Here is a 21,177-nt window from a genome sequence, read left to right as displayed (position 1 = left end):
GTGGCAGTAAGGTTTTTCTCAACAGTCCAGTTACTTTATACATTTTTCTCTGCCTCAACACACCGATGGGCAGTTCTTAAAACATATTTGGGCAATGATCGTGTGTTGAAATCTCTTTCTAATACTCGCTGGGAGGCACATGCAGTGGCAATAAGTGCAATTCTGGAGTCCTACTCAAAGATTGTGGCTGCATTAGAAAGTATAGCTGAAGACCAATCACAAAAGGGAGAAACTATACGAGAGGCAGAAAGCATTACAAACAAGATGCAAGAACTAGAGTTTGTATTCATGTTGACCATGTGTGGTAAAGGTGTTGTAAAATTTCATTCCACAAGTCAAGCTCTCCAAGAAAAAGAATTGGATTTTGAAACATGTGCAGACCTCTGTCAATCATTAGCAGACCACTTACACACTTTGAGGAATGATTTTATGGTATAGTATTGTTTTTATTTTGAATTACATATGGGAGGGCACCATAATCTTTTCAGTGCTTAGGGCCAATAAAGGTTTTAATCTGGCCCTGACTCTGAGGACGGGTAGGAAGTGGCCCAGGGACAGCTGACTGTGGTCTGGCTGGGTTGCTGCCAGAGTCTGGTTCAGTGTGTTGCGTCTGGATTCCAGCTAACCCAGTGGCAGACCACTCTGCCACTGTTAGGGCCCTTGGTTGGGACGCAGTGGAGTCGGTTGGGCCTGCATCCTCCTACCCCCTGCCATCCCATCCCTGGTCTGGCAGCCACTCCATCTTCAGCCAGGAGGCCTGTGGGAGTCTACCATCTTCTTGGGCCCCGTAGACCAGTGGGGGGCAACCTTTGGGGAACGGTGAGCTGTGGCTCCTGAGAGATGCGGGCGGCTATGCCTGCAGACGGTCAATGAAAACAAACTCTCTTGTGGCCCACCAGTGGATTACCCTGATGGGCTGGGGACCACTGCCCTAGCCTATGTTGGGTGCTTGCCCCTTGCCTGGGCCCATTAGACTGTGTTGGGTGCTCACCTCTGCCTGAGAGCTGGAGCCCTAGACTGCTGGTACCCCGCCCTGCTTGAGGGTCAGGGTCTGGATAATTCACTGCTCTGCCCTGCCTGAGGGCTGGAGCCCTAGACAGTTGGTATCCTGCCCTGTGTGCGGGCTGGGGTCCCTGGATTATTCACTGGGTCTGCCCTGCCAGAGTGTTGGGGCCTAGACTGTGCTCAGTACCCTACTCTGTCTGAGGGCCTGGGTTCCCAGACTATACCAGGCTCTACCCTGCCTGAGTGTTGGGTTTAAGACTGTTGGTGCCCTGCCCTCTCTGAGGGCTTAGTCCCCTGAACCACTCGCTGCTTGACCCCGCCGGAGGCATTGAGCCCAAGACTGCTAACTTCCCCCTTGTCTAAAACTGGTATTCCAGGGGTGTGACAGCCAAGAGGTATGGCCTCCCTCGGAGATAGGGAGGGAGGGAGGGCCACACATGCCTACACGTTTACAATCTGCATACACAGCAGTTTGTGTTGTGGCTCCCTAGATATAATAATCCAAGCCACAATTGCCCACATCATGGAGGATAGGTCTACCAATGGCATTAACCTAGATGGTCAGGGCTGTAACCACATACTCTGAGTGTTGCTAGCCTCTGTTTGCCAGAATCTGGGAGAGGACTACAGGGGATGGATCACTCAATGATTGCCTGTTCCGTTCATTCCCTCTGAAGCATCTGGCATTGGCCACTGTAGGAAGACAGGACATGGGGCTCACTGGATCATTGGTATGGCCCACTATGGCTGTTCTTATGTACATCAGTACTTGGATTGGAGTCCACCAGGAAATTATTACTCAATAAATGGATTACAATAGCATCTAGATGTCCCACCCAGATTGCAGTCCCCTGGAGCTAAGTGCAAACACATGGTAACAGACAAGGAAGGATGGGTTAACACTATGACACGCTGTGGTGTGGTAATTCAGTAAATGCACTCTTCTTTCTGATTTGGCACTGAATCATTGCCACAGTATGATGATAGGGGCACAATGCTGGTGGAGGTGGCCTAATTCTAATACAGGTAACTACATTCTGCAAACCCCAAATCCCCCCCTGCAATTTCTGTTGAATATGAAATTCACGTAGCTGTGAGCTGTTAAACAGCTTTCTTGTTCCATCACAGATTCTGCTCCATTTCAGTGGTGCCAGCAGGTAAAGTGACATAGGGACATTGTGACTGGAGAGTAGCCCAAGATGCCAAATTTTGAACACTACTGAGTTTGTGGTTTTTCTAATCTGAAGGTTTAGGTTGGCTCCTGGTAGAAATACGGGCCAGCTGCAAAACTTGGATCCAGATCTAAATTTTATTTCCAAATACACACATCAAGTTTGGGAGTGTTCAGATCTAGGGTTTCCATTCAGGCAGTGAGGTTTAATTGACCAGTGTTTGTACATTGGTTTGAGATCTTGGATAAAAAGACAATACAGAGGTGCAACATATTAGCTGTTGTTATTATCTGCTGGCCTCAAAAATAAAATTGTCAATGGAAAATTATCTTTGTACATAATTTATCATTACAGGGGAGTGGAATCTTTCTAGTATCCATATTTCCCTTAATACTAGAACGCCTGTCCCAGCCTTGTGCTGTTTGCTTGCCCTTGTGTGACAGACTGAGCATCTAGTTATGCAGTAAAGCTTGGAGCTGTTATACCCCAAAGAATGTTCTGTCTGGAGAAATCCAGTGACACTTTCCATCGCATTAGTTCTGCACTGATGGCATTTTCTTCCCTCATCAAGGGAAAGGCAAAGTTGATCATTTATTTATCATTTTTACCAGTCCTCCCGAAAGCTCCCCCGATAGCAAAACTTGGTAAACAGGATTTTTAACTAGGAAAATTGGCAAAGCAATCAGTCTGACTGATTAAAGTCTTTTATTATGGATAACAGGAAAACCATAACCCAACTATTTAGATTCATATCCTACCTTATCCAGACAGAGCATCCCAAAGCCCTATACTAAACAGAACAGCTGAAACATTCTGCAACCAAATTAAACTTTCAGACAAAATAATAAAATCTGCTTTGAAGCTTGGCCCTAATGTATTCAGGAGGAGCAGTGCTCGAGCTGGTTTGGTTTTAGTTAGAGAGAAGCCTTAGTTGCAAAGTCCAGAGAGCTGCTCCTGCACCACTCCAGTCCAGGAGTGGTGCATTCATTGATTTCAATGGCATCAGGAGGAAGCCCTAGATTTGGATGCAAATTTTCCAAAGTCCGTGGCTGGTTTGATTTGGACCAATGATTGGGCCCTCTGAAACCGACTCGCGGCCCTCCAGTGGGTTGCAGACCCCCTGGTTCAGAACCATAACAGCATCAGGCTGAAGACAATGTTTGAAAATATTTAACAGAGCTCTGCTCTGGACAGCTCCAGCTGAATTTAAGCCCTGCCCTTGGCTTAGTAAAATGTTCTATGTAGACATGCCTTTTAATTGTTCCAGGGATTCTCTTCGGGCTTGTTTACTCTACAAAAGGTACCATGCTATGATACCTTATTATGACACAGTAGTGCTTTAGAGCCTGTGTGGAAGGAAAAAAAGTGTCATAACACTGTGCTCTGACACAGAACATTTGCAAGTTAGTCAGGTCCTTATTGTTCCACAGGTTGGAGCATCAGATTCATAGATTTTACGGCCAGAAGGGACCATGAGACTGATCTCCTGCATAACACAGGCCATAGAATTTCATCCAGTTAAAGGCTAGAACATGGTTGTTAAATGCGGTTCAAACTCAAACACGTCAAATTACTAATTTAAAGAGACGGCTCATGTGAGTAAGCAATACTCAGCCTGAGTGAGGGCTGCTGAATCTGGCCCTTTATGATTGGGATGTGGAAACTCGACAACACTTTGCTAGCCAACAAAATAAGTTCTTGTATAAGAGCAGCTTTAGTGGTGAACCAGGATGACCAAGGGTCAAATGATAAATGTAGGAGAATCATTCCAGGGGAAAGAAACCTCACTGAATAAATAAGCATGTCCAGAGCTTTAAGTTTGCTTCTGAAGCTAGGGCACTTCTGTGAAAATATGTGAGCTGGCAAAGTATTGAGAGGCCTAGTATGCAAATAAGTGCCAGAGGAAGACTTCAGAATTCTCATTTCCAGTACTACCACAGAATGGAGCTTTTCAAGCTGAGGTAGGGTTTACGCAGGTCAACCACACATACAAATCAGTCAATAGTCATTATATGGAGAAACGACGGGACCTGTTATGTTTGATAGGCATTTAATGATAAATATAAATCCATTGCTTTAAAAACGTACTAGTTTCACAATTTTATCCCACTCATTTTATCACCCATCTTGCTACTCGGCCCCCAGCCCATGTCCTTGTTTCGATCTAAGAGTAACTACGAAGAAAAAAAGAGGGGAGGGGGGTATTTTCAAACACAGGCACCTAAATTGTACTTGCAACATGTGTGTGTACCTACAAACATGCCATTGCATGCATAAAACAGGTACGTGCATGTTGCCTGTTTGCAGAGTTTAGGTTCACAAGCTGCAGTGTACAAGACACCCCCTTTACTGGACAGCCTTCTTCCTTAAGAAATTGCCCCAAAGTATCTCCAAGGAGACTGAGTGTAGTTTTTCTCCATTTCTATTAGAAGATGCCTCCCCAAAGCAACCCACCTTGAGAAAATTTTCCTTTGAAAACAGATTTTGCTAGATACTTTTCCATATGTAAATTCCTATTTTACAAATATACAAATGCATTTTGGCAAGTTCAACTTAGCTGCCTGTGTTTGAAAGTTTAGGTCTCAGTGAAAGTTAGGATAATGTGAAATATATGGTTATGTTTGTATTAAGCAGAATTGTGTACAAGAAGCTACAGTATATGAATTCTTTTCATTATTTTAAGCTGTCTTCATTATTAGTGCATATTGCTTTGACTTATAAATGCTTCAGGCTCAGTGATAGGTACAGTGCTGTGCATGCAGTGTGCTTAATTGAATAAGGCAAAATGGTAATAAAGTTACTTCATTAAAAGGGAATAATCATATCTCTTATTGCATTAATGGGCCATTCTTTTCCCTGGTTTCTACACAGGGAAGCTATCCAGTCCAATCAGTGTATGTGTGCATTTGTGAGGTGGTTTTTTTTTTCCCCCTCAAATTAATTTACATGTTTTAGACACTTAAATCAATCACTCTTTATAAATAGCACTTTGGTATTTGCAGATTTAGACTGAGTCTACAGATTGTTCCATGTGCCTGCAGGAAATAAGATGCAGGATCAAGGCCAAGTTTGGAACATTTTTAACCCAGAGGGAAATATAAAGCAGACTTGCCAATTCCAAGCCATAGGCCTAGACCTATAGCCCTTATTTTAGCTTCAATGGGACTGTTCAAGCTGAGTAAGGGCTAAGGGCCCTGATTAAAGCCCACTGAGGCTGATGAAAAGACCCTCATGGATTTCAGTGGGCTTCATGTCAGGCCCTACATTGGGTAGAATAAGGTTTTATGTACATAGAAAGTAAAAAACAAACTCAAAGGCACTTTTAAGCATAACCTGCCCAACTATTGACATTTTGACATATCCCATGGCAAGAAGCAAAATGAACTATAAAATATCTTATTTACTCTGTACATCACAGGGTCTTATGCTGACAGGGGTGACATTCTCCCCCCGGCACTTGAGGAGACCAGCCTCGCATTCAGTCATTGTCCTACTGGTGACTTTCCCATTCACTTCAACGCAAATGCTTATTCCTCCCTCGTCGCATTGCCCAGCTTCTCGGCACACACACGTGTTGGTTAGAGCTAAAAAACACACATACCCCAATATTAGTATCTCAACCACTGAAAGAAAAACAGACTCATAACTGCCCTACTATCAGAAATTGTCCCAGTAACTGAGCAATTTGTAGGAGCTCCTGCTCCTGGTCAGATGTTAATCAATATTCAGGTTCAGTGGAAAAACTGCAAGCACATTCAAACAGCAGTTCTATTGTAACAGGAGTCGTAAGTGTGTATTGGGGCTGCTGCTAGTCTGAGCAGTGCTTGCTGAGGATGACTGAGAGCACAGCTCTCTCCTACCCATTTGAAATTATTGCTTGAAAAAAATACTAGCATGATTTATTATTTATCTGGTGGACGTATAAGATGACAGGTCCCTGCTCCAGAGACTAACAAGTTAAGGCCCTGATCCTGTAAACTCTACATATGTGTATAATTTTACTAATAAGTAATCTCACTGATGTCAATAGATCTGCTCACATAAGTATATATATGCACATGCATAAGTGTTCACAGGATCAGGGCCTAAATAGCAACATACAAACAATAAGGGGTATGAGATTTCTCTTCCATTTGTGTGTGTTTTTAGAGTTGTCAGAATATCAGGGTTGGAAGGGACCTCAGGAGGTCATCTAGTCCAACCCCCTGCTCAAAGCAGGACCAATCCCCAGACAGATTTTTGCCCCAAATCCCTAAATGGCCCCTTCAAAGATTCAACTCACAACCCTGGCTTTAGCAGGCCAATGCTCAAACCACTGAGCTATCCCTCTCCCCCTTTAGGTTTAACCTTAGTGCACAGTTGTCCTTATTTAAGGCTTAGTTATTTTGACTGTCTATTTGTTTAATCTTTGCCTAATTTCTTCCCTTTCTATTTTAACTCTTTACCCATTTTTATTGTTGTTTGCTATTTTCAAAACAATGTTTGCTAAGGATCACTGCATGAACCCACTAGACAAGATATAAAAATATGTTTTTGATGGAGTTTTATTGTAAGAAATATAACAACTAATCTGTATGTGGGGATCTCAAAGCACTTTACAAATACTAATTCTGGTCACTCTAGGTCAAAAGAGATGTAACAGAAACAGAGGAGATTAAAAGACCAGTGATCAGAATAATTAGGGGCCTGGAAGAACTTCTATTTGACGATAGATTGAAAAGATTGGGACTGTTTACTTTAGAAAAGAGAGTGTATAATGTTTGAGTATGTATGAGAGCATAGACCAGGCACTTTGCTTCATCTTTTCTCATAATGAAGGAACAAGGGGATGTTCAATGAAACTGAAAGGCAGCAAAGGAAATATTTTTTCCACACAATGTGTAATTAGCCACTGAATTCATTGCCACAAGATAAGATTGAAGGCAAGTGCTCAGCAGGATTCAGAAAAGTGTTGGACATTGCCATGGACAGTGACAACATCCAGAGTTAAGATGAGCAAGGATTTAATAACAAACACCAGGGGTGAAATCATGGCCCCATTGAAGTCAATGGGAGTTTTGCCATTGACTTCAGTGCAGTCAAGATTTCACCCCAAAGGTTCTAGAATGGATATCAAATTTCATGCTCCAACCTCTAATTAATGTGAGTTAGCAAGAAACTTTCCCTATTATTCCACAATTATTTCCTACAGGCTTTTTTCCAGCATAGAAGCATTTGGTCACTGTCAGAGACAGGGCACAGGACTAGATGTGCCTCAGCTCTGATTCAGGAGGGCAATTCCTATGTTCCAAACACCTCTCTGGAAGGTAGGAAGGAATTCTTATATCTATTTTACAGATGGATAAATGGAGGCCCATCAAGCCAGGAGCAGAGTCATGGCTAATGTGCAAGAGGATAAAGGTTTTCTTTTATTCACAGGGAGCTTCTCCTAATTCATCCACATTAAATGTGAGGACTCTCTTACCATTACATGTTTGCCACAAATGACATGAGCCACAAGGTTTTGCAGCAGCAGCAGGCATTTTGCAGTTTTCCTCACTGGTCAAAGAGTATTTTCTGCCCATACACTCAAGAGCATACATCTTACACACAGTTAAGGCTGTGTTTCTCTTGCTTCTCTCATCGGTGGCACAGACATCCAGGGACGGTCTGAAAAGAAAAGCAGAAATCGCATCATTTACTTCTGCTTTATCTTGGTACCTCTTAAAAGGGAAAAAAAAGTGTCATATTCTGATCTCACGTACATTGATGCATTCCCAATGACTTCAGTGAAGTTACTCATGGCTTACATGCAGGTAAGTGAGATCAGAATTAGGCTCTCTGTCTCTCTCTCCATCACAGGTATGCTGTGCCTAACTTAAGACCTTTATCCGCCCTTTGAAGTCTGTGAATTTTGCCATTGATTTCAATGGGAGCATGTTTTAGCCTTTAGGTCCAGATCCACCAACGTATTTAGGCACCTAAACTCCAGATTTAAGTGCCTAAATATCAGTTTTAGGCATCACTGTTATCCACACCCTCTTGACAGCTAAACTCAGTTGCTTCTACCATTTGCTATTTTAAAAACGCATAGTAGACTTACTGTATTGCTTTATTTGTCTGAAAATAACAAATTTCAACACCTGGTTTTTACAATACTTACAAAAATGTGTATACGAGGCTGTTTAATTTAGCTGAAAAGAAAAGACTAAGGGGAAGATCCTAACTCACTGATCTGCCTGCTTTGTAATGCTTCGTAATGCTTCAGCAATCCAAAGCAAGTGAAAAGCTGATTGAACCAGCTGGTGAGGGATTCCCCCAGGCCAAGGATATACCAGGGCAAGGGATGTGGCTGGAACATGCTGAACTCCAGCAATCCCCTTGTTGCAAAATAGCCCTTTGGGAACTGCTGCAGCCAGGCATAATTTAGAGCCTCCTTGATGCCTGGAGACAGAATATTAAGATGCATAAGGAATGTGATGAAAGATAATATGGAGAATAATATATTGCCGTTATATAAATCAATGGTACGCCTTCAACTAGAACACAATGCGCAGTGCTGGTCACCCCATTTCGAAAAGGAGTTTGCAGAGTTTGGAGGGGATTCAGAGAAGGATGACAAGTATGATTAGGGATAAAGAAAAACCTCTCATAGGAAGAGTGATTGAAAAGACTGGGATTGTTCACTGTAGAAAGGAGATGAATAAGAGGTGACATGATAAAAGTCTATAAAATAAAGAATGGTCTAGGGAAAGTAGATTGGGAACTTCTGTTCTTCCTGTCCTCTAACAGAAGAACAAGGGACATTAAATGAAACTGAAAGGTGAACTTATACTTTCCATTTTGTAGTTACGCTACTGATAATTCCATCTTACCTGTAGTACTTTGCATTTGTCTTTATTGAATTTCATCCTACTTGTTTCAGATCATTTCTCCAGTTTGTCAAGGTCATTTTGAATTCTAATCCTATCCTCCAAAGCACTTGCAACCCCTCCAACCTTGGTATCATCCCCAAAATTTATAAGTGTACTCTCTATGCCATTATCCAAATCATTTATTAAGATATTGAATAGAACTGGACCCAGACAGATCACTGTGGAACCCCACTTGATACGCCCTTCCAGCTTGACTGTGAACCATTGATAACTGCTCTGAGTACAATTTTCCAGCCAGCTGTATACCCACCTTTATAGTAGGTTTGTCTAGGCTATATTACCCTAGTTTGCTCATGAGAAGGTCATGTGAGACTGCATCAAAAGCCTTACTAAAGTCAAGGTATTTCACATCTACCACTTCTCCCCTATCCACAAGACTTGTTAACCTGTCAAAGAAGGAAACTACGTTAGTCTGATATGATTTGTTCTTGACAAATCCATGTTGATTTTTTTACCAATCACTTTATTATCTTCTAGGTATTTACAAATTGTTTGTTTGATTATTTGCTATATTATCTTTCCAGATATCAAAGTTAAACTGACTGGTCTATAATTCCCTGGGTTGTCCTTATTCCTCTTTTTATAGATAGATAGTGTATTTTCCTATGGGAGGGCCAGTTCAGTCCTGCTTCTCTCCAAGCTCATAAAACACCCGATGCAGTCTATTTACAAAATTAGTTTCCACCACCCTTATACACTATATAGCCTTACATCTACAGTCCTAGAGATGCAGGATAAGGAAGGAGCTATCTACCTCTTCTCACTTTCTTCCTGTGTCTTTTGTATTATCTGCCTAATGGCCTAATTACCCTCTTAATTCTCCTCAGCCCATCAGTTAGGCACAGCTCTTCTTAATGAGGCCTACCACTTAGCATCCAGGCCCACCCAAATCTGCCACAGTGGCCCAGAGCATCTCTTGGGCACCTGAAATCCAGGATGGAGTGCAGGCAGGGTTGGAGCCCCCTGAATCCACAGGCTGGGAGGGGGTGAGTTATCCCAGATGAGGAGTGTGCCTCGTGGAGGCAGATCTGTGTGAGGCTAGCACTGGGGCCGGAGCGGAGTGAAGCCAGGCCAGACACCAAGATGCATGACTGGGCTGGGTGTGGGCAGGGCGCTGGAGAGCGGAGCAGCAGCATGTGGTGCAGGAAGCACGGGGATACAGCGGCACCAGCAGGACAGAGGGACATGGTCGGGCGGGCAGACAGACACCGAGCTGGGGTTGGCAGGGGCAGGTGGAGCTCGAGCCCCGGTGAGCCCCCCCCCCCTCCACCCCATGGGTGCACCCCGCAGCCTGTGCGCCCTGGGTAGCCTTGTCTTCTGATGGCTGCTGAGTGGTAAGGGCTGGCTGAAGGGGGGGGGGGGAAGGTGGGCCCCCAGATTCCTCCAACCCCCCCCCTGCAGCCCTGATCCCTCCTGCGCCCCAGTCCCATCCCTGCGCCCCCAGCTCCAGGCTCTGCTATGCCTCCAAGTTCTGCCACCTGACCCATGTCCTGTGCCCCCCTGGGTCCTGCCCCTTCCCCCCCCAGCTCTGGCCCTTGGCCTCTGCCCTCCCTGTCCAGCCCCTCCCGTGCCCCAGTTTTCCCTCCCCGCTCTGGATAAACTTCCTCTCTTCCCAAGGCTCAAGGAACCTGTTTCCCTTGCTGGGTACCCTGCAGGGTGGGAGTGCGGGATAGCCTTTGGACTCTGCTCAACTGAAGTGGGGGGCCAGTTCCTATTATCTCCCCTCTCCCCTAAGGAATGTGAAGAATTTCAGCCTGAAGAGGAGAACCTCTTTTACCCTGGCAGCTACCCACACTGGAGCATTGGGGTGGGGTCGTGGGCCCATGCGTATGCCCAGCTCAGCAGATGAAGCCCTGTGTCGGGGCACCAGGGCTAGGAAGAGGATGTGGCATTGGGGGAGAAGCTGAGCTTGCACAGTCTGTCATTGCCCGCCCACTGGAAGGTCAGGGTTCACCCAAATTTCCACTCCTAGCTACGCCACTGAGGTCTACTCTAGAGTAATTAATTAGAGTCACAGTGACTAGATTGGTGGGTCAGCTGCTGTTGCCCAGTATTCTGCTGTATTTCTCTTTTCCAGTCTTCTGGGATCTCTCCCATCCTCTACAATTTCTCCAAGGTAATCGCTAATGGCTCAGAGATCTCTTTTTATATTTTTAATTAGACTGTGGAATTCAGTGCCATGTGATGTCAAAGGAGGGATTAGACATTTGTATGGATAACAAGACTATAGTTTTGGAAGGATATTAACCCTTCTGCTTCAGGGTTGAAACCAATGTCTAGCTATTGGGGATTAGGATAAAACTCTCATGTGGAGCAGATTCTCTCACATCTGCCTACTGTGGGGTTTTTCACTTTGCTGCATCTGGTGCTGACCACTGTCAGAGACAGGGCAGTAAACTAGATGGACCATGGGGTCTGAAACTGGGCTGAGCGGAGGCTGAGTTGTCTCCACAGCAAACAAAGGTACTACCAGACTCAGAGTAAGAAAACAAACTCAAGTTACATCCTTAATCCCTACATGGCAGTAAACTGCATCCCAAGTGACTAGGTGTCTATTCCTTCTAGTCTTCTTTAATAATTGATTTATTCTCTCTGCTAAAATGTTGGGGTGTTTTGTTTTTGGTTTTGGAGTTTTTTTGAGAAACAGTGAACTGATTGCAAAATAACTGTTTACTTACTTTTCTGCCACTTTGAACAAAATTTGTCAAAGGCTAAAAAGAATTATAAACCATGAGCCAAATCCAGACCTTTGCATAAGTGGCTGCAACACTACTGACTTCCAAGACTACACTGGTTACACTGGGCACAATTTAACAGAGCATTACACGTTGTCTATGGAAAAGGCCCTCATCACCGTAGTATCTGAGCACCTCCTAGTCTGTAATGTGTTTATCTTCAATACTCCCCTGTGAAGTAGAGTAGGGCTATTATCCCCCTTTTACAGTTTGGGAATGGGGCACAGAGACTAAGGGTCAGATTTTTAAAGGTATTTAAACATCTCAAGATATAGTTAGGTACCTAATGGGATTCTCAAAAGCAAGGTGCCTATCTATATCTTTAGGTGCCTAAATACCTTTAAAAATCCTTTCCTAAGTGACTTGCCGAGGGCCACACTGCAAGTTTGGATTTAAAGCCATGTCCCAGGCTGCTGCCCTAACCACATGACATCCTTCCTCATAGCACAGCAATAAATCAGACCTACTAAAACTGAATTAACTTTAATTAACTTTCAGACATTCAAAATGTGCTAGTTAGAGCCTGTGTTGGCTAGGTGGCATTTTCAAAAATGCCTGAGTGACTTAGGAGTGCAACTTCCATTGACAAGTCCCAATGACTTTAAGTCACTTAGGAGACTGAAAATCCCCTACTTGACCACATTGAATAGAACCTTTTTCCCTGAGTCACATCGCCAAAGTCATTAGGCTTATTCGTGTAATTAGTAATTGCTCACCAATAAGGAGTATACAGCGTGAGACCAGATTCTCAAGAATTCAGCTCCCATGTAGGTATCTAAACAAGTGCTCAGCTGCCAGTAGCTCCCACTGTGATGGACATGGCCAGATTTCAAGAGCTCACACCCAAAGTGCTCAGCTATTATGAAAGACTCACCCCGACTGTGGGTGCAGAGGCAATTTTGAAAATTGAACTTTTACTGCCTGGTGGGGCCCAGACATTTTTCTGTTTCCTCAAATTAAAAAAATAAATAAATCAGTGATTGAGCCATTTGATTTCATGCACAATAAAGGCAAATCCAAACCACAGCACCATTTGTCCCATTGGTAAAGTGACCCGGAGACTCAAAGCACCAAATAAATGAACAAAAATAAACTCAAGCCAGACTTCACATTATGAGGTGCAAAAAGGTGACCTTGAGCACTCTGCTGGTGTCACAGACTGGCCTCTTCAAATTGCTGTGTAAATGGGAGATCAGATTATTGCATCTCTTCTAGCTTTCCAGTCTCAGAAAAACCACCTCCTTTATTGCACGTGCTTATTACTTGGAGAATTTATATCCCTGGGGGACTCAGCTCTTACTCTTCCTTGATCTTTAAATATCCAGAATAGCATTTTATCTTCCCCCATCCCCCATTTCACAGATCAAGTGGAGCTGAAATTATCCCTTTACCTTCAGCCACTTACCTAAATTCCATCACTGCTAATTCCCACTGACAGGTAAGTGAAGAACAGGGGATTGATTGAGCAGTAATGTAAACACAGCACAATGACTTTCCCTGGTATAAGTAAAGCTGTCTAATCTGTCACGGACTGAAATCCTGAGAAATTTAATTTTCTTGAATAAAGTGAGAAAGTTATTGTCAATGTCAGGCTGAACTTACCCACACTCATAGGGCATTTTACATACACATTTTGACTGTTGCACTTTCTCCCATGGCTGACATTTAGGTTCTGTCAGTTCTGGTTTCACGCTGGGTACTAAAGTGAAAGAACACAGACAAAACCATTACAGATCAGAAAAATGAAGGCTATTAAATGGCGACCGTGGAATTATCCCCCTGGCTGCATTAAAAAGGTTTATTATTATACTATGCCATAAAATTACAGCCTGCTTGTAATAAAAATTATCTACTGTGTAGATGGAATCAATAGAATTTTAAAATGTAATAACCTCTGTAGCTAGTGCAACTGCTGAATGCTGCTTTAGCTCTGGGCCCAGAGTCAGACGGGGGACGGATGGGGGTACTATATATGATTGTGGGATACTAAGACCACAGCCTATCATGCTGATCAATATTGTCTCATTGTTTCATTTTCCTCCCCTGTCAGTCTGTCTTTATCGATCTTTTATCTTTTGTCTTATACTTAGTGCCTGCTCTTCTGGGCAGGGACTGTCTTTTTGTCCTTTGTTTGTACAGCACTTAGCACAATGGGCTCATGGTGATAATACAGATAACAAAGAATAATAATAATATGCAAGTGCTGTCTACAGTCTAAAATTCCACTTCCCATTTTACAGTAACTGTCAATTTCTGCTGTACTGATCAGCACTCAATAATAGCTAGCAATGTTGACATCTACTTTGATGGATTTCATCTACACTAGGTTTCAGAGTAAAACCTCATCTGATGTAAATGGTGGAATTTGAGACTTCAAATCTCTAGTTAGAAATATTCTGATTTGGAGGTTGCAGCCAATGGAAACTACAAATACCAGTATGTGATTCTATATGCATAAAGACTAAAAATAAAAGCAAGATTGGATCTTGTAGAACTCTATGGACATAGGTGCTGGAACAGGGGTGCTGCTGTACCCCCTGGATTGAAGTGGTTTCCATCATCTATAGGCTTTACAGTTTGATTCAATGGTTCTCAGCACCCCCACTATACAAATTGTTCCAGCATCTGTGTCTATGGATTGTGTTTGGACTGTGCTCTGTGTTTTGGCCTGCTGTATAATATTCCGCTTTGGCCTGCTGCATTATATTCAAAGCTTAAAAGTGAAAAAGGTCCTTACTGAACTAACATCCCTCCTGAGATTTCTCTAGCTAGTAACAGTCAGACTTCGCTAAATCCCTGCAAAACTGTTTTCTGTAAGAGAGAGGTTTAACCTGGTTTGTGTATTGGATCTTGTAACATCACTGAGCAGAACTGCATTTTTAAAAAGAAATCTTTCTTACAATTTTAGACTTACTTTAGCAAAATAGATAAGAACAGACAAACTGTCAAAGATGGGGGAGGGGGGAATAACAAGAAAGAGAGAGAGAGAACTGTAGTAGAATTTTAATATAAACACTAAGCCTAGTCCTGACTGAGTGTAGATGAGAAAATTATACCACCACCCCACCCCTGCAAAAAAAAAAAAAAAAAATCCTGGGATCAGCAGGTCAACCGGTCCTGTCTTTACTCTATAGTTTATAGCTAGGAAACTTAGTTATCTACTGACTATTCTTATCCCACTCTGTCTCACAAAACCCAGTGATGTGTTACATCATGCACAATTATTAGTGATTTCCATTCTTCCTTTTTTGATTTAAGTGGTTGATCTAGTACATCAGCTTTTTCTAATTCTTGTCTTTATGTACCTTCTTTTGTTAAAAATGTTATATTATTGGATTGATCCTCCATGCTCTTCCCACCAATGCAACTGTAATTCCAGGCTTGTCACACCCTTCTAGATGCATAAGGCTAGATTGTGATTTAAAGCTGTAGCTTACTAATGAGCTAGAGGGGACCCTGTGAGCCCCTTGTTAACATAATTGGCCTTTGGATACCATAAAGGAGAATCTCAGCTTTCATTTGTTGTAAGAGTTCCTAGCCATTGTCCTTGCACAGAGCTTGAAAACATAAAGCAATGTAAGCTGGTGAAAACCAATTGCTAGGGTTGGAAGGAAAACCAGCTGGGCTACATTTCAGCAATAGGAGGTAGTTATATTTGGGCTGTACTCCAGGAAGTGATTTTGCTATCCCTTCCCAAATCCTTAGGTTGGCCCTGTTCATGGAGGTGTGATAGTGGAGGACAGGAACTGGTTTCAGGTAGTGGGTGTGACTGGGTGGTTGAGCCTTTAAGAGGAGCCAAGTCCAGCTCTCACCTGTGCCTGGTTTCCTCCGAGATCACATAATTGTAGGCAACAACAAAGCCCCCTAGGGAGGCGAAGCAGGATATAATAGGTCCTGGTTTTCACTGTAAAGAGTGACCTGGAAGTGTTTGGGAATCTTACCACTAGACAAGCTGCAGGGGAACAGCAGTGGCTGTTAGCCCTCTCCAAGCTAATGTCTGGGAAGGGATTTCCTGTAACCTAGGGGAAGAATTTGTGAGCACCAGTTCTCAGAGGAAAAAGTCACCTAGACCCTAGTGAGAAGAGACAGTGGAGAGCTAAGAGGCAGCCTATAGAACTGGGAACAGATAGACGGAATCAGTCCTGAGGTGGCATGGATGAGAGAGGTTTCCTGTATGGATCTTAGGATATATTTCATGTGTTCATGAGACTATTAACCAGACCCCAGGGGAAGAGGCTCTGTTCTGGAACGTCCTCCCATCCCTCTCCCGAGAAGTGGTGCAATCCTACCCAGAAAGGGTAGCAACCCCCTCACAACAGTGAGTGCAAACAATTGTTTATCAACCTTGCCCCAAAATGCTAAAGCCAGTGTCGCTTCCCTAAAGGCTTGACTTGAGTGGCCTGCTACTCACTCGGGAAGCTACTGCAGTGGCCATGGCAGCTGCTCCAAGGCAATGGCCCTTCTACATCACCTACCAGCACTCCTAAGAGTACGTGGGGAAAGCCCGGTGCAGTACCTGCCCTCAACTGGCTGCTTCAGCGGGAGGGGTAGATGAACAGAGGCTAAGGTGCTGCTGTGCTGAGTGGGAGTCCTGCAGCTGCTTTATCCTGCCTCTGTCCTGCCAGTGCCTGTATGCCCGGCCTCAGCCTGGAGCTTGAGGAGCCACTACTGAGAGGAAGCCTGGAGCCCCACTCCCCTAACTCAACTCATGCCCCCAACAACCAGGGGACCCCAATTCACCACCAGCTAGGGGGACACTGCCAGCAGTTAGGGGAGGCCCGCCTGCCTCAAGAACCAAAAGGGACCCTTTTCCTAATGGACCACCCAGCCCCGCCACTGGAGACCTGCTGCCCACCTGACCATCCACCCCACAACCTCAGACCATAGGGTGCCCTGCTGTGAGGAACAGCTGCCAGGTAGGGGGGAAACACAGAAGAACTGCTTTGTGGTGCAGTTACTATGGTGGGCTGAGAGGGGTCAGGTGGAAAGATGGATACACTGGGAGGGGGATGTCATCCACATAACCAGCTGAGATGGGAAATATCGGAGGGAACTCCTTGTTAAAATGTTGGCAGCTGCCACAGCCTGCAGGGGAATGATATGTGAAGGGGCTACATCATAGGCACCGACTCCATGAGTGCTCCAGGGCTGGAGCATTCATGGGGAAAAAAAAGTTGGGTGCTGAGCACCCACCAGCAGACCCCCTATCAGCACCTTCCCCTCCCTCCCAGCACCTACCGCGGATCAGCTGTTCCGTGGTGTGCAGAAGGCACTGGGGGGGAGAAGGGAGAGGACTGAGGGTGGGGTGTGCTTGGGGGAGGGGGCAGAACAGGGCAGGAAGAGGCAGAGTGGGGGTGGGGCCTTGGGAGAAGGAGTGGAGTGGGGGCAGGGGCAGGGTGGAGCTGGGGAGAGCACCCCCTGGCACATTAGAAAGTTGGCATGTATGGGATCCATTGCAAAAGGAGCCGCCAAGAGAAATAGTCTTAGGACACCTGAGGTGAACATCACAGCACAGCAACTCCATCAGCATGGGCAAGGGTGCAGCACATTTTAGGACATGAGTAACTGTGGCACACTTAGGGAATAATAAATATATAATATCTAGCTCTTAGATATCACTTCTCATCAGTAGATCTCAAAGTGCCTCACAAAGGAGCTAACCCATTTTACATATGGGGAAACTGAGGCACAGAAAGGGAAATGACTTGCGCAAAGTCACCCAAGAGGCCAGGGGCAGAGCCAGGAATTGAGCCCAGATCTCCTGCAAACTAGTTCAGTGCTCTATCCATTAGGAAGCACTGCCCCTCTAATCATTACGAGGATTTCATTCAGACCCAATTATTGCAGTGGCTTACCTCTTCTCTTGCACCGGATATCCTTCATATCAGGAGACCACTTGAGGCTGGGCTCACACAGAATGAGAGATGACCCTTCCAAGTGCATGCCATCTGGACAGGACAGAGTCACCTTCTCTCCAATCTCATATGAAGGTTTCCATGGCGCTCCTCTCATATCCTCCGCCAGGACAGGTAAGACACAAGCTGTTTCTAAGGAATGAAGACAGCAAAAGGAATGGTGACACTGTAATTTGTTCAGAAAGTGGTCACACATTTCTTGTCCTGTCTGAAATTATTTGAGTCTATTGCCCATCATTAGAGCAAACTGTATGAAAACTCAGCTCTTATTCCTCTAGAAAGACATCAATTGTGTTAGTACAGAATATTAACCCATTTGTTAAACATTTGCTGTGTGCTTGGGGCTGTACCAGAGACAAAGACAATGTAAACCCTGGGGGCTGGGAATCTAGTCTGCACTGGGATCTCCCAGGATAAACGGCACTGGTATAAACCAGTGGCGGATTAATAATTTTGCTGCCCCTAGGCCAGGAAATAATTGCCGCCCTGGCCCCGCGCCGACTCCGCCCCCATTCCAACCCCCTCCCCAAAGTCCCTGCCCCAACTCCGCCTCCTCCCTTCCCCTATTGGATCCCTTCCCCAAATCTCCGCCCCCGGTTAACCGTCCTGGTTTACGTTGTTACGTTGCTGATCAATTAGGGAACATGCTCGTTTAAAGTTGTGCAATGCTCCCTTCTAAGTCGTTTGGTAGCCACCTGCTTTGTCTACTGCTTGCAGGAAGAGCAGCCCGTTGCAGCTAGCTGGTGGGGGCTTGGAACCAGGGTGGACCGGCAGCTCCCATATCAGCTCCCCGCTTCCCTAAGTTCCCTGTGCAGCAGCTGCCTGCAGTTCATCTGTCCCTTCCCACACTGCCATGTGCTGTTCCTGCCCGCTGCCTTCGAGCTGCTCCCCAAGACCCTGCTTGCTGTGCGGGGGGAGGGAAGAAAGGGGGGGCTAATGTCAGGGTGTCCCCCACCCCCCTGCTCCTGCACCCCGCTTACCCCATCTTCCATAGAGCAAGGGGGACACACCAGGGCTCAGGACAGAGGGAGCTTGCAGCAGCTGCAGTCTCAGCAAGCTGATCTAATTAACAAGGCAGTGTACTTAAAGGGGAAATGCGCATCTCTCTCACACATACTCCCTCCATTCCTACTGCCTTGTAGAGTGAGAGAGTTAACCCTTGAGGGCTCAGCCAATTGCTAGTTCATCATTTAGCAGTAGCGGAAATATCCCACCCTCTGACTCCTCCACCTCAACCAAACTTCACAATCATCATCACTGTGTACCAGTATTAAATTGTTTGTTTAAATCTTATACTCTGTGTGTGTGTGTGTGTGTGTGTGTGTGTGTGTGTGTGTGTATATATATATAAATAATTAGTCCTTTTGTCTGGTGGGGAAAAAAAATTCCCTGGAACCTAACCCCCTTATTTACATTCATTCTTATGGGGAAATTGGATTCGCTTAACATTGTTTCGCTTAAATTCGCATTTTTCAGGAACATAACTACAACGTTAAGTGAGGAGTTACTGTATATCAGCTAATAATGGTAATTCTTGGTCATAGGCTCAGGGCTAAGTTGATCACCAAATGTGAGTCTCTCAGAAATGAATTCACCATCCACTCCAAGTTGTATTAGCTAGGACCCTGGAGAGTTTTCGTTTCTTAAGGAGAATTGAGCAGGGATTATTCAATATATTAGGAGGGTATATCTCAATCAACTTTCTGCTGCAGCAGGAGAAGAGTATGGAGCACCTCAATCCTATATACATTGAATAGCATTGCAATTATTTTACCTAAAATTAAAATCACCTGACCGCCTCTGACTTCAGGGGGGTCAGGAGGAAATTTACCCCTGCAGTATACCTTTGGCCTGTTGCATTGTGAGTTTTCTGGTTCAATTTTTGCCTTCCTTACAACTAGACCAGATGGACCAGTTGTCCATTCTATTATAGCAATTTCTATATTCAAAGAAAGAAAAAGCAATTTAAGTCTGATTCTAGTTGATAATTGGAAGACTGCAGCTGTCTACATCCCCCCTCTGCCCTTTCCTCTATTTTTGAAAAATAGATGTGGGGAAAAGTTTCACTGGGATTCAAAAGTCAACTTTCAATTGTACTTTGCAGTGAAAATCAATTTAAACATACTCTTGCATTGCATATCCCCAATGAGCCACTTTAAACCTTCCCCACATTTAGCAACAGGATCACCAACAAGAGAATAACCATCTCTGCAGGCGTAAACAACACTTTTCCCGACAGGATATGAGGAATCGGCATTCTGAAAGGAAATAAATAGGAGAAGCTTTGAATGTGAAACAAAAAGTGTGTAATAACCACTAAAAATATCAAACTTTTTTTTGGTTTCTAAGAAATCTGACAGAATTAACTGAGCAAATACAATTACATGGTTTGTAGGATTTTACCTCTATCTTCTGAGATAAACTAATACATGCAGGGTGATAACCATTGACTGGGAAAACAAATGGCAAAATACATGTTAGGGTCCAATCCCTCAAGCCCTATTCATTTAGGTAAACTCAGTGGAGTAAGGGTTTTCAGGGTCAGGCCATTAGATTTTAGATTTTTTTTTTTAACTGATTCCTAGTTCATTTGAAGGAAGGATGTTTCTTGCACATTTCTCCAAAACCTACAGTATTGCTATAAGTGTTAGTTATTTCTCATAGCAACCAAAAGGGTGCTAGGCACCTCACAGTATGGCTAAGACATAATCTCTGGTACAAGGAATTTACAAGCTCTCTTGTTACTCCCTTGTTAAATCACGTCTGAGATTAGGCCCAATCCTGCTGCTGCAGGCAGTTGGACCCCTATGCGTGTGTGGAGTCCTGGTGGGGACAAAAAGAGTGTATTCCAGTAGTTAGGGAACTTGACTTGGAGTCAGGAGAGCTGGGTTCTATTCCTAGTTCTTCTGCCAATTTGCTGTGTAACGTTGGGCAGCTCACTTCACTTCTCTGTACCTCTTTCCCATCCTGCCCTTTGTCTATTTTAAATGTTAAGTGTGGGGATGTATCATCCCTACACCAACCTAATGAAAAGTTCCATGAGGAGGTAAGGGTCACGATGGGACACTTGCCAGGTAAACAAACATGGCCTTATGTAAGGCCCCCTGGTGGTCTAGGATTATATAAGATGATCATGGCCTTATGTAAGGCCCCCTGGTGGTCTAGGATTATATAAGATGAGGTAAACAAATCATGGCCTTATGTAAGGAACGGTTGAACCAATCGGTGTGGGGCTATACATGTGATAAACACATGATTCTCCTTCTTGTCCAATCCGTAGATGTGTTATTATAGCCTAATTGTGTTATGTAATGTAGAGAAAAACTATAAAAGAAAGCTTGCAATAAACAGGATTCGGATTCAGCTTGCAACCACACTGGTCGTGTGCTTTATCTGCTCCGCATGGGACCCCACAAATGGTGACCCCGACGTGATT

The 21,177-nt window shown here is 44.3% G+C and overlaps 2 protein-coding genes across 2 annotated transcripts in view; both read right to left on the bottom strand.

The window, feature by feature from the left end:
- Window positions 1–21,177, bottom strand: part of LOC135972348 (myb/SANT-like DNA-binding domain-containing protein 7) — a 554,005-nt gene that overhangs the window by 30,329 nt on the left and 502,499 nt on the right. The window lies entirely within an intron of this gene.
- The window catches only part of C7 (complement C7), a 37,690-nt gene continuing 20,723 nt past the window's right edge, over window positions 4,211–21,177 (bottom strand). Inside the window, exons 14-18 of the mRNA XM_008168696.4 lie at window positions 19,867–19,999; window positions 17,682–17,873; window positions 13,429–13,525; window positions 7,642–7,826; window positions 4,211–5,761 (exon numbers count right to left, since the gene is read on the bottom strand). Of these exons, the coding sequence (XP_008166918.2) occupies window positions 5,574–5,761; window positions 7,642–7,826; window positions 13,429–13,525; window positions 17,682–17,873; window positions 19,867–19,999 (795 nt within the window). The 3' untranslated portion in view covers window positions 4,211–5,573. The remainder of the gene's footprint in view (window positions 5,762–7,641; window positions 7,827–13,428; window positions 13,526–17,681; window positions 17,874–19,866; window positions 20,000–21,177) is intronic.

This window comes from Chrysemys picta, chromosome 6, assembly GCF_011386835.1.
Source record: "Chrysemys picta bellii isolate R12L10 chromosome 6, ASM1138683v2, whole genome shotgun sequence".
Classification (NCBI taxonomy): Eukaryota; Metazoa; Chordata; order Testudines; family Emydidae; genus Chrysemys; species Chrysemys picta.
Note: the sequence above shows the minus strand (reverse complement) of the source record. Positions and strands in the feature narration are given on the sequence as shown.